This window comes from Podarcis cretensis (genome assembly GCF_951804945.1).
Source record: "Podarcis cretensis genome assembly, chromosome: 14".
Classification (NCBI taxonomy): domain Eukaryota; kingdom Metazoa; phylum Chordata; class Lepidosauria; order Squamata; family Lacertidae; genus Podarcis; species Podarcis cretensis.
Genome location: NC_137183.1, coordinates 8,273,396 through 8,286,520, shown reverse-complemented (window position 1 = coordinate 8,286,520; position 13,125 = coordinate 8,273,396). Strand labels below are relative to the sequence as shown.

The window sequence follows — 13,125 nt, the reverse complement described above, 5'->3', positions numbered from 1 at the left end:
TTTTTTTGGGGGGTACCCAAAACCGGGGGGGCCCTAAGCTATGGCTTGTTGAGCTTATACGTAAATAATAATTGAAGGTTTTATTTTATTTGTTTTTTATCTTATATTTTGGAAACGTACATCCATTTTTTTCCCTTTTATTTTTTGGGGGGGTCCCCAAAACCGGGGGGCCCTAAGCTATGGTTTGTTGAGCTTATAACGTAAATAATAATTGAAGGTTTTATTTTATTTGTTTTTTATCTTATATTTTGGAAACGTACATCCATATTTTTTTCCTTTTATTTTTTTTGGGGATCCCCAAGACCGGGGGGGGGGGTCCTAAGCTATGGCTTGTTGAGCTTATACGTAAATCCGGCACTGATTCGTGACGCTCAGAGCAAATCGCGAAAGCTTGCAACCTTGCCCTTATTATCCCTGCGCCAAAGAGCCACCGGCAGTGCTTATATCTATAAGGATTATAACATCCTAGAGCCGGAAGGGAACCCCCCAGGGGTCATCTAGTCCAGTGTTTCTCAACCTTGTGCCTCCAGCTGTTTTTGGACTACAATTCCCATCATCCCTTGCCACTGGTCTTGCTAGTCAGGGATGATGGGAGTTGTAGTTCAAAAACAGCTGGAGGCACAAGGTTGGGAAACACTGATCTAGTCCAACCCCGCGCCATGCAGGAATGCCACGTTGTGAAGGAATCTGGGGGTGCGAAGGCCGGGTAGGCAAGCAAGCAGGGAGCCCCCTCGGAAGACGGTGCTGAAGACCCCCCCCCCTCACCATCCCCAATATCTACACGTGACGGGGAGGAAGAGGAGTACCGGCGCCTGCCCAGCCTGCGTGTTTCCAAGCCAGGCTTTCTGGTAGCAACCAGGCCGCGCGCGCGGGCTCTGAGGGAAGGACCCCGACCGCTTCCCAAGGGGGACGTGAGGGAAACGGGGAGTGAAGGCAAAGGTGGCAAGAGACGAGAATACAGGACCCCCTCGCTCACCGGTCGCACCGCCACCTCCGCCATGGCGCCTCACTTTCTCAACCAGGCCCGGCGAGCCGCTTGTTGCTATGGTTACCAGACAACGCGGAAGGTTCCCCGCGCCGCGCCAGGGACCCGGATGCTGTTGCCGCGGTAACCATGGCTCTCCTCGATCCCGCCCCCCCCCCTTCCCGACGAAACGGGATTTTACGTCAGCGGGAGAGGGGAAGTGAGGATGCGGCCGCCGCGAGGCCTGTCGGGAAGATGGAGGGAAGGCATAATAAGCTCCTCCCCCCTCCCGGTTTTGGCAAATGGACCTTTCCCAGCGAAGCCTTGTAGAACGCGCAGCCGTAGAATGGACTGTACCACTTCGGAGTGGGTGGGAAACATATTTTGTATTTTTGTAAAAAAATAATTAATACCCCACCACATCCCTGCAGCTAGAAAACTAGTGCAAGAGGGGAAAGCGCTGGCAATTTTCTATTTACAGTGCTAACTTTTCGGGCGAAATCATATTTTTAATTCCCCGCTTGCATTTTTATTAAAAATAATATCCCGCCACATCCCTGCAGCTAGAAAACTAGTGCACGTGGGGAAAGCGCTGGCAATTTTCTATTTACACTGCTAACTATTGGGGTTTTTTGAAGGACTATTTAAACAAACAAAAAAACCCAACACTGGGATATTTTAGAAAGGAAACAGTACGCAGCCTGTTTTAACTCATAAGGGGGAAAAGCAATGGCGCAACCATAATTTCAACATAGCTTTCGAGTTTCCCATCAGGCTGGATGGTAAACAGAGCAGGCGAAGAAGCGTGTGTAAAAGGCTCGATGAGCATTAAAACCATTAAAAAGTGTGCACTGATAACCAGTTTTGACAGGGAGTCGTAGGAAAGATATTCCTTGCCCAAGCTATTCTACCATCTTATTCTGCTTTACTTTTGAGTATAAGGTTTTTGGGACGCAGGTGGCGCTGTAGGTTAAAGCCTCAGCGCCTAGGACTTGCCGATCGAAAGGTCGGCGGTTCGAATCCCTGCGGCGGGGTGCGCTCCCGCTGCTCGGTCCCAGCGCCTGCCAACCTAGCAGTTCGAAAGCACCTCCGGGTGCAAGTAGATAAATAGGGACCGCTTACCAGCGGGAAGGTAAACGGCGTTTCCGTGTGCGGCTCTGGCTCTGGCTCTGGCTCTGGCCAGAGCAGCGATGTCACGCTGGCCACGTGACCCGGAAGTGTCTCCGGACAGCGCTGGCCCCTGGCCTCTTAAGTGAGATGGGCGCACAACCCCAGAGTCTGTCAAGACTGGCCCGTACGGGCAGGGGTACCTTTACCTTTACCTATAAGGTTTTTGGGGCTTCACTTTGCTCTCCTCGCCACCCACTGCCTCATCGCAGGCATCCGTCAGTGTGATTTCTAGCCTACAACAGCATATGCCGTGAACCATAACGTCTTTGAGGCGTTTCTTACCCTTTTTCAGCTAGAGAGAACAAGGACAGAGCTGTCAGGTTGCTCATTCCCTGAAATGAAGTGTAGCCGCTAGCTTGCAGGTTTGCGCATGAAGTTTTAACTGTACATGCAGGGAAAAAAATTTGGAAATGCTACATTTGTCCCATGAAAAACATGTGCATGCACACAGGCAAAGGATGGGCATCCATGCATAATAATACAATATATTTCTGGTAGATTTAAGCAGTGCTTTTTTTCTGGGGGGGACGCAGGGATACACATACCCCTAAGCATTTTGTGAATCTAAGTTTGGCCTCATTGAGGGGCAGTATTTCAATACGAGTAGGAAAATGAGAGTACCCCTAAACATTTTCTTTTAGAAAAAAAAGCGTTGAATTAAAGTACTGTATCTGGGTAAGATTTTAACACAAAGAGATACATGTTTCATTTAAGTCGGTATTGTTTTAGAGCAGGGAAGAGCCACCTGCAGCCCTTCAAATATTAGACTCCCAGCTCCTATCACCCCAAAGCCACCATGGCCAAAAGTGAGAGATGATGGGAGCTCTAGCTCAACATCTGGAGGCTCACAGCTTCCCCACCCATTGGGTACTGAGTTGTACTGAGATCTACTGGTACTGCTAAATTGAATTATTGATGCTTGTCGGTATTTGTAATTGAGTATATAGTTTTGAATGGAGCAAATGAACAGTTTAAAACACTTATGGCATAACCCAGTAGAAAAGGGGCACACACTTTTTATGAACAGTAGGGAGGGAAATTGCAAATATAAAATGGAAGAATCAGCAGTGAAGTAAAATTTTATTCTGTTTGGCTACACCCACTTTGTACTGCAGCAACTGTGTGGGCTGGATCATGCCCATCATGACACTCACAGAACTGGAGCACTGGTAATTCTTGTGTTCATACATTAATGTAAGCTAGGAACTTTAAAAATGAGATCGATACCTAATTTTGCACATCTACAATTCTTCAGACTTAAAAGGGTTAAGTAATGATTTGAAATCTATATAAAATACTGCCTTTTAAAAACACTAAATTCCATAAATTATTGAGCACATTGGGAATTTTGGGGAAATTGCTTTTAATGAAATACTTTTCAGTGGCTGCATTGCAAATGCTCTTAAACCACACTAATAAAAGTTAGATTTTGCTTTCGTTTAACAAAATTGGCAAGAAGCAGGATGCAACACCTTTGGACCTAAAGTCAGTTTCAGAACTGCAGGTGCAACAAGTGACTAAAAGCTCATGAAAAAAGGTGGATGAAAAACAGCTATGCTTCTACCCTTACGAGCAGCAAGATGGATTGCAGAAGGGTTCTGTTTCTATGGAAACAGTCCCCAACTGTGTTGAGCACACTGTCATAGTTAAATTGCTAGTTGCCTAGAAAAAGGCGGACACAGATGTCATTCTTCTAAGGCTTCATCGTTAGTATACAGCCTCTCCTCAAAACGCATTACAAAACATCATGGCAAGCATCTTTTCATTTGAGCAGTTTCTGTAATCGATGGGAAAGGTTTCGGGGGGGGGGGGGGGCTCCAGAGAAAGTTTTCAGAGGGAAGCTACTATGAAAACATATTTTATGTATGCCTGTTGCACAGACTTCACATTTCTGCCACAAAACAGAACATCCTCCTTCCCAGTTTCATTCCTAGTGTCCCCTCTTACTCACTTCCCTCCTCCTCCTCCTCCTCCTCAAATTGCCACTCCCTCATGATCCTAGTGCTTTACTGTTATTGTCAAAGTACATGTAATTTAAATAACTGCATATTCTTCCCTTCCTTACCCATCTCTTCCTTCCTCGTTTGTTTCCCTGTATCTACTGCAAGTCTTTTTGGTAAGGACCTGTTATACCACTTGTATGTCATGTAGCTGAATATTGCTATATAAAATAGAAATAGAGAGGGGCAAAGGTACTACAATATAATATCCGAATACTCAAATATGCCTCAGTGCCCAGTGTTGGTTCTAGTTCTGTTTGGCCATTTTACAACAGCTTCTGCTTGCAAGCTCATTGAATAACCTTGAGCAAGACACTGTCAGGGACGATGGAAGTTGTAGTCCAGCAACATCTAGATGGCCACAGGTTTTCCACCACTGAGCTACAGGGAAGGGATCCAGTGTGTTATCTGAGCTCTTTGGAAGAAGGGCTAGATAAAAATCATATGGGTCAAGCAGTAGAGCCATGCACAGACAAGGAAGTGGAGCTGCAGACATGTGGAGTGTTGGTACATCTATGCATATGAGGGGCATGTTGAGATTTGAATATGGGCGACAAACCCACATCAACAGTGGCTTCATCCCACCACTTGGAACAGAAACAAATCCAAACTACCACCTGGCTCATTCGCTAGCTATTCCCTAAGCTGGGAAGTTTTCCTAACTTGTTATCACACGCTTGTGTCTGCCCCTGCCCCTTAAAATGGTCTGCAGATGTCTCACTGTGGAGTCAGACAAATGTGTTAAGCGTCTAGAGGAGCTGGGAGCACTGTTATACAGTGGTTCTGCTCCTTCCTCTGGGGCCGTGCCCAGAAAGTGGTCGTGGGGGATGGGTGTTCAGACCCCTGGGCCCTTACTTGTGGGGTGCCTCAGGGTTCTGTCCTCTCCCCCATGCTTTTTAACATCTACATGCAGCTGCTGGGAGAGATCACCAGGGGGTTTGGGCTGGGTGTCCATTAATATGCGGATGATACCCAGCTCTACCTCTCTTTTAAATCGGAACAAGTGAAGGCAGTGAAGGGCCTGTGTGAGTGTCTGGAGGCGGTTGGAGGATGGATGGCGGCTAATGGATTGAGGTTGAATCCTGACAAGACAGAAGTACTGTTCTTGGGGGACAGTGGGTGGGCTGGTGTGGAGGACTGCCTGGTCCTGAATAGGGTAACTGTGCCCCTGAAGGACCAGGTGCACAGCCTGAGAGTCATTTTGGACTCACAGGTGTCCATGGAGGCGCAGGTCAATTCTTTATCCAGGGCAGCTGTCTACCAGCTCCATCTCATACACAGGCTGAGACCCTATCTGCCCGTGGGCTGCCTCGCCAGAGTGGTGCATGCTCTAGTTATCTCCCCCTTGGACTACTGCAATGTGCTCTACATGGGGCTACCTTTGAAGGTGACCTGGAAACTACAACTAATCCAGAATGCAGCAGCTAGACTGGTGTCTGAGCGTGGCCACCGAGACCATATAACACCGGTACTGAAAGACCTACATTGGCTCCCAGTACATTTCCAAGCACAATTCAAAGTGTTGGTGCTGACCTTTAAAGCCCTAGATGGCCTTGGCCCTGTATACATGAAGGAGCATCTCCACCCCCATTGTTCTGCCCGGACGCTGAGGTCCAGCGCCAAGGGCCTTCTGGTGGCTCCCTCAATGCGAGAAGCAAAGCTACACAGAACCAGGCAGAGGGCCTTCTCGGTAGTGGCACCCATCCTGTGGAACACCCTCCCATCCGATGTCAAAAAGATAAATGACTACCTGACATTTAGAAGACATCTGAAGGCAGCCCTGTTCAGGGAAGTTTTTAATGTGTGACATTTTAATGTATTTTTCACCTTTGTTGGAAGCCACCCAGAGTGGCTGGGGAACAAATAATAAATTATTATTATTATTATTATTATTATTATTATTACTAGAGTTGTCAGCATTTCTGACTTCAAGAGATGGAGCACCCAACCCAGCAAGCTCTTTAAAAAAAACCAACCAGGCAATGACAGGAGATGCCTGCTCCAATTTAGAAGCAGAGGACAAAATTACTGCAAGCAAACACAAAAAAACTAATGAAATAACAAAATAAAAGTTTATTAGAATTAGGAACACTTTCTCTCCCTCTGTTTAGCCTTAACACGGAACAGTCCAGCAGTTACAATGAAGTCTAATAACAGTTATTTCCACAGCATGAGGTGCTCTCTAGATGGAAAAATTTGAAGATTACAAGTCTTCAGTCCTTCACAGCCCAGTCCGATTGTCATACCAACCCCCAAGTGCTGAATAACAAAATCCTCCTGTCCATGGAACGGTTCTCCAAAGAGCACTGCTCTTGTCTCACGCAATAACTGATTTTTAACACAGCAGTTGTACTAAAACATTTCAGGGTTAAATGGTTTTGAAAATTAAGACTGTCTGATACATACACTACAAAAAAAAAGAAAAAAAAAGAAAACCCAAACAGCTGCAGTGAATTAGGTGGAACAGAAAGAGGGTGGGTGCTAAATACAGACCATGCTCTGCTCTCCTGTTGTGTGTGGCTAGAGGCCCTCATTCAATTAGCCCATGATAAAGTCAACACAAACCATTATTTAAGCATATTGCACCAACCAAAGCTTGAGTAGCATCTTCATTGCCAAGTATTTGCTTTTTAAGGAAAGAAGAGACTGCTTAAAGGAGAGGAGGAAAACTGTCTAGGATTGATGAGCAAGCCTTTACAAGAGCTTCTGTTCAAGTGATCTCACTCCAAAGCCCACAGAGTTTTAGAAAGTTTTCCAAAATTAAGTGTACGATCCTCAGGAGCAGAAGATACAGCAGATTTATATACAGTTTTGGATTAAAAAAAAAAATGGACGGGGGGAGGGTATGGCAAGAGCAAGGTGTTTAGAAATGAGAAAAATCTGGGGGAAATGCTGAAAGTATGGAACACATTCATCCAATTTACACACCCACACAGCAGGGCCACCTGTTCCAATCAGCCCAGTTCTAGGCAAAGATGCTAAAAGAACATGGAAAAGAAATCTTAACTAGACTGGAAGTTCAGTCTGAGCAGCAGTGTGCAAAAGCATAGTAAAAGACATGACAGAAAGCCTTAGAAGGAGAAGTATCCAAGCAACAGTTGCACCACACTCAGTTTAATGGAGTGGAATTCTTTGAATAAATATTCACACCCCACTGAAGGCGAGAACTCATCTTCCACTGCAATGTTACCAAGTCAAAGCTGAAGTTCCTCTTCCCTCTATAGCTTCTGCCTGACTCAGCTTTTGGGACATTGCAGATGGGCAGCAAGCAACTAAATAAGCCCTGCCAAACAAGTTACGTGTGAACAGATGCAAAGCTCGGCTTCTTATTGTACCGCTCAACAAACAAGCTAGGCAGCATTAGATTAACCCAAGAGCTCAGTAAAATCTTATTACTCTTTTCAAGAGCAGGGGCTCAGAAATATTTCACATGCTTGCTGCAGTTCCTTTTCTTTTCAGAAGTCTTTGCCAGCTGACATAGGAGGCTGCTGTTCTGGAAACACAAGCCAAACCATCACTGGGGACTCATGGAACTAGCTGAGCAGATCTTTGGATCCGGGCCACAATCTCTACTTGAACGAGCAGCAGAAGCTGGCTTTAAATACCGCTTTAGCAGATCTACTTTTTCTCTCTCTCAACTTGAAAGTGTAAAACACTGCCATCGTGGAAAAGTACCCACACAACGCAGGAGCAGATTTTAAACAAATTGCTTCCAAGTGGTGCTTTATCATAGCTTTTATTACAAAAAAGGACTGTGTAGATGAAACTCACTCTTCCCTCTCACTGGGGGGGGGGGAGAGGGGAAATACCCCAATGACTTCAGAGACTGCAGATCCTTGCAACTAGATGGAGTGTTTGCTGTATCAGGCACTTTTTCCAACAACCAAGCCGCAAAAACGTGACCCGGAGGAGCTCTGTCTCCCTTTTTTCGGTGTTTCACAACTGACAAGACAAAGCAACAAGGAATGTTCCATTTGAGCACTTCAATCCACAGAGGAAAATTCCTAACACTTCCTATGTATGACGATGATCCAGGTGTAAGGTGAATGTTGGACATGCATGGAAATGGACAAGAGGGATGGCTATTCTGAGCAAAAAGACAAAGCAGCCAGAATCACTACACTTTCATTTCCAAACGTTAAAAACACACACCAAGGTAAACCAGTTTGCATCAGAAGCTGAAGTGCAAATGGGACGGTGTCCGTTGCCAGCAATGAACACACCCAAACCATGGAATAGTTGCAAAGGAGCTGCAGGAGGAGGAAGAAGGAAATCAAAATCTCTCAAACAGAGAGAGAGAGAGAGAGAGAGAGAGAAGGAAAGGGAAAGATTTGTTACAGCAGCACACACTGCCCCCCATCCCAATCTCAGGTAAAAAGCAAAATGAAAGAAAAATGCACAGCAAATAGACATCATCTTGAAGATTTTTAAAGAATAAATATTTTTGTAATTAAACATTATGCAAACACGTGCCACGCTTGCTCTTTGTCCATGCATATGCGCTATATACAATTTTGAAAAATACTGTGTTGTCCTCTTTGTTTTTTTAAAAGTCATATACAAAGTTTTTCCTTGCTGTGTGCCCCGCCTCCCCCCGCCCCAAATCCTCTTTACAATAAGCCAAACAACATTCACCCATGAACTGGTGCATGTGGGGGGAGGAGGGGAGAGTAGAGAAGGGGAGAGGGAGGGGGAAATCTCATACCAAAGTACATCAAAATGGCTGGTTGGACATGAAAAGCAGTGTCAAGAAACTGTTTTAAGTTTTATCTGTAATACGCATAGGAGAAAGAAGGAGGGGGGAGAGTCAGCTTGGAGAATGAAGCTACATTACAAGTTAAAGTTGGAGGGTTGTTTTGTTTTTCTTAGTGCGTCTGTCACACTTACTGGCCACCTAGAATACTGTTGTACAATGGTTTATCTACCTTTTTTATTACAATATAATTTACTTAAATTTTTTTCCATTAACAAAAACAGAATTCCGGTACTACAGACCAGCGGTGTAATAGGCGTAGTGCCCCTTTTTGTGTGTGTTTTGCTTTAATTGCATGAGCACTCTAGATGGTAAAAGGTTTTCAGAGTTCGTTTTATGCAGGCCAGTCTCAGTCCTCAATATACTCCCACAGATCCTTCTCGTAGCCTTCATGCACATGCTGCAACAAAACCCTTCGCCGGCTCTCGCAGTATCTGCAAGGGGAAGGGCACACAGTTACAGTTAAGAAAACAAAGGCTGAATATTTCGCACACAATGCATTTCAAGGCAGCATGGAAATAGTTTAGTCAACAGCGGCTCACAGTGGGAATGTCTACCTTTACCTTGCTCAGAATGGAAACAGAGACAAAGGGCCTCCCATCTGGATAATTTTACAGGTGAGAGAGATTATGCGCTGAAGCAGAGCAGGCAGGTCCTATTACCATATAATCATTATTTTTATTAATGCTATGACAGTTGAACTCAAGCTGTATTTGCTAAGCATGGATCTTGGCTTAATTTCTTAAAAGTGGAGCCTATTAACTGTGAGGGCGGCACAATATTTACAACCTGGAATTTTGTAGGCTGAGACAGTGCTCCTCCCGTGCGACACAAACTAAACTAAACCCCTCATCTGCAAAAATGTTATCCCAAGGAAACCCACTAAAGGAACCATGCCTTGTAGGTGTAAAAACTACCTTTTGTGACCCCCTTGTGGTGCTGTGGGTTAAACCACAGAGCCTAGCACTTGCTGAACAGAAGGTCGGCGGTTCGAATCCCCGCAACGGGGTGAGCTCCAGTTGCTCGGTCTCTGGTCCTGCCAACCTAGCAGTTCGAAAGCACGTCAAAGTGCAAGTAGATAAATAGGTACCACTCTGGCGGGAAGGTAAACGGCGTTTCCGTGCGCTGCTCTGGTTCACCAGAAGCGGCTTAGTCATGCTGAACACATGAACCCAGAAGTTGTACGCCGGCTCCCTCGGCCAATAAAGCGAGATGAGCGCCGCAACCCCAGAGTCGGTCATGACTGGACCTAATGGTCAGGGGGCCCTTTACCTTTACCGTTAAGGCACAACTGTGTCACAAAACCAGTGCCATGTGCCAATTTCTCATTCACTCATAAAGGCAAGATCATGTCCTTTAAAGCAACAGAAAACCATATTCATGCAACCTGAGGTCAGTGGCGGCCTTCAGCTCAAGAGCCGGCAAAAAAATAAGGACTCGCTTGCTAGGTAAGAATTCAAAATGTTAACAGCCAAGAAGCCCCTGTAAACAGGGCATGATTTTCCCATGTGCTGCAACTTGCTGTTGTCTCCAGCTGCTTGATTCAACAGCAGCAGTCGATCAGGAAACCTGGTTGAAAGCCAACACAGAAAGCAGAATCTCTCTCAGCCATTTCCTGTAAAGTTAAGCCACTTTAATGCCTAAGAGACTGGCACATGAAATGAATTAACAATCCATCAGTTTTGAACAAGGAACATACCTGTACTTATCTTGCACTTTCTGCTTTATGTCTTGCAGTGAATCTTGAGATATATCTCGCTCCAGATACCCAGAAAGGACCTCGGTAGCATTTTCCAAATCTGCTTGATTATTCTAGGCAGGCAAAATACAAGGCACACTTTTAATAAACTTAAGCAGTTCCTTGAATTGAGAATCACCACATGAATGGAATTTATTCCTTTTGCTAGCAAATACTCATCGAAGCCTACTTTGAGTATTTTCCTAGTCTTACAGTGGTTCTCTCATTTGGTTGTATGAATAGTAGGCGGGAAAACACACTAACGTATTGGAAAACTTACCATCACCTTCTATAGCACTAATGGCAGACAAAACCATCTTGTGGCTGCAAACCAAGTAGATGTTATTCTGGGCAATCATGACTTCTGACCAACAGCCATTACTCTTTCCCATTAAGAAATCACAATTTTTAAGGGCATTTATCTATGTGACCAATTCACTGCTCCTGTCTTGGAAGTCAGGTGGAAGCTATACTATAATTGGCTCCAGCAGTTAATTATTTTGCATTTTATAAGCTAGGAAAAAATCTATTTACCAACCAGGCCTTTCTATCTGGCTCTCAAAATTATCACCAGCTCATGCCTCTCACTGATCTTGCTTTACAGCATCACTGAGTGTTTTCACCTGACTAAAATGTGTCTGATAATGCCTCTCGCTCATATGGATGGAGGCATATTGGGTGGGTGGATATGTAAAAACTAACACTGTAATAAGGTAAAATTTATATTAGTTACTCCACACACATTTGTCTCTGACTCCACTCACCATTTGTGGTATTTGTTAAGTTTCCTAGAAGTGGGCCCCACCCCTACACTTGTTAATTGGTGAGGTAGCAAGGACAACACTGTTTACATTTTTGGGCTGTTTCTGTTCTGATATCCCACAGGAAATGAAATCTAATATTAAATATTGCCTTTGTGGCAAGGCTGAAGGAATGAGAGACAATTTTTACTTGTTAAATTGTGAATTTGCTTACACTTCCTTTTATAACTCCAAAACATACCTATACTGCACTTTTGGTAATACAGCAAGTTGAAATTTATTTATTTGCATGTGTTTGGAAAGTGGTTTTTCTGTTCACTATGCATTTGGACACCTCTTAAGATACCGTGAACAAATTTTGCACAATGATTCCTAAGATCAAGAAGCAACTTTTTGTTTATGCTGGGATACAACGGGATCTCGTGTTGACTCAATATGGCAGACAATATAAACATAAATTTATATTGCTAGAGTGCATAACAAAGTAATAAGGTATTAAAATACAATAAAAAAGAAAATAAGCTGTAGAGACACCAACTAAAACAGTAAGTTTATCTGAGTAGAAAGTAAAAATCAAAACTGCTACAAGTTAACAAAAGAGCTAAATCTGGTAGTTGTTTTTTGTTGCTGTCACTTTGCTTAGTTCCTAAATGATGGTACCAAGCAGGCCTACCTAGAGAAGGCATTCAAAAGGCAAGGAGACTCTACTGACAAGTTATGTATCTCTAAAACAAACTTTGATTCCCACCATTCTGAAGAAACTTCACAACTTTTGACTTTTGAATAGTTATGGGAATTCTTCAACGGGACACTTTGCAAGGTGGCTTACAACAATGTGAAATTAAAGTGCATAAAAACAAAGAACAAACTAGAAACAGCTGTCTTTTTGTGTTCCTCCCCTCTCTGAACTGCCTCCTGCAGTGACCCTCCACCTGGTCATTATATAATTTCATTACACAAGTTTTGTGAAAGCTGAATTTGCATTTACTTCTTCCACCATTCTTTCCTAATCATGTCTCTAGTCAGGGCAGGCCAGAAAGCAGACAAATCAGGTTCTATTAGTAGAATGCTGGTGATTTGCAGATTGTCAAGGAGTCCTGGAGAACCTGCTGCCTGCCTTGCAGGCCTTTCTCACCTGGCCTGGGAGGGTGGGGCCCAGACTGACTCCAGCTAAGAAAAGTTGAGGCTGCTGAAGGGGCTCTTGGCTGGAGAACTGTTTGTGAGGTTTTGCTGTGAATTTTCCCCCCTGTTCTTGATGTGTGCGGTTTTTTTGTATATTTATTTTAAATCTTACGATTAATGTGAAAATTGTTCAGTTTGGTTGTGCATTTTTAATGTTTTATTTATTGTTTATGGCTCCTTTTATATTTTAGTTATGTATTTTTCCCTGTTGTCAACAGCCTTGAGCAGGGTCTGATCTGTGAAAAGGCAGCATACATATAAAATTATGCCTGTATGTATGTATGTATGTATGTATGTTAACACCTGACCCACTGTTTTGCATCATGTATGCCCATCCCCATCTTAAGTTTGCAAAGAAGTGAGCCATTGTATTAAGTTGTAAATCACTTGCAGATGCTTTTGCTGAAAAGTGGGATGTGGTAAATAATCAACGAAGTTAATAAGCCTATATTGCCAATCACCCCAGGCACTTGCATGAAATTGTTTTTGTTTAACTAAGGAACACATACAGAGTTCGTGGCGTACAGGACTACACAACTCTGGAGCCATCACAGAAA

At 44.0% G+C, this 13,125-nt stretch overlaps 2 protein-coding genes across 2 annotated transcripts in view; both read right to left on the bottom strand.

Annotated features, from left to right (window-relative positions):
* BBS4 (Bardet-Biedl syndrome 4) overlaps positions 1 to 1,129 on the bottom strand; it is a 37,409-nt gene extending 36,280 nt beyond the window's left edge. Inside the window, exon 1 of the mRNA XM_079953346.1 lies at positions 977 to 1,129. Coding sequence (XP_079809472.1) covers positions 977 to 1,000 — 24 coding nt within the window. The 5' untranslated portion in view covers positions 1,001 to 1,129. The remainder of the gene's footprint in view (positions 1 to 976) is intronic.
* Positions 1,130 to 6,192: 5,063 nt separating this feature from the next.
* ARIH1 (ariadne RBR E3 ubiquitin protein ligase 1) overlaps positions 6,193 to 13,125 on the bottom strand; it is a 51,723-nt gene continuing 44,790 nt past the window's right edge. The window contains exons 13-14 of the mRNA XM_079953321.1: positions 10,587 to 10,699; positions 6,193 to 9,321 (exon numbers count right to left, since the gene is read on the bottom strand). Of these exons, the coding sequence (XP_079809447.1) occupies positions 9,237 to 9,321; positions 10,587 to 10,699 (198 nt within the window). The 3' untranslated portion in view covers positions 6,193 to 9,236. The remainder of the gene's footprint in view (positions 9,322 to 10,586; positions 10,700 to 13,125) is intronic.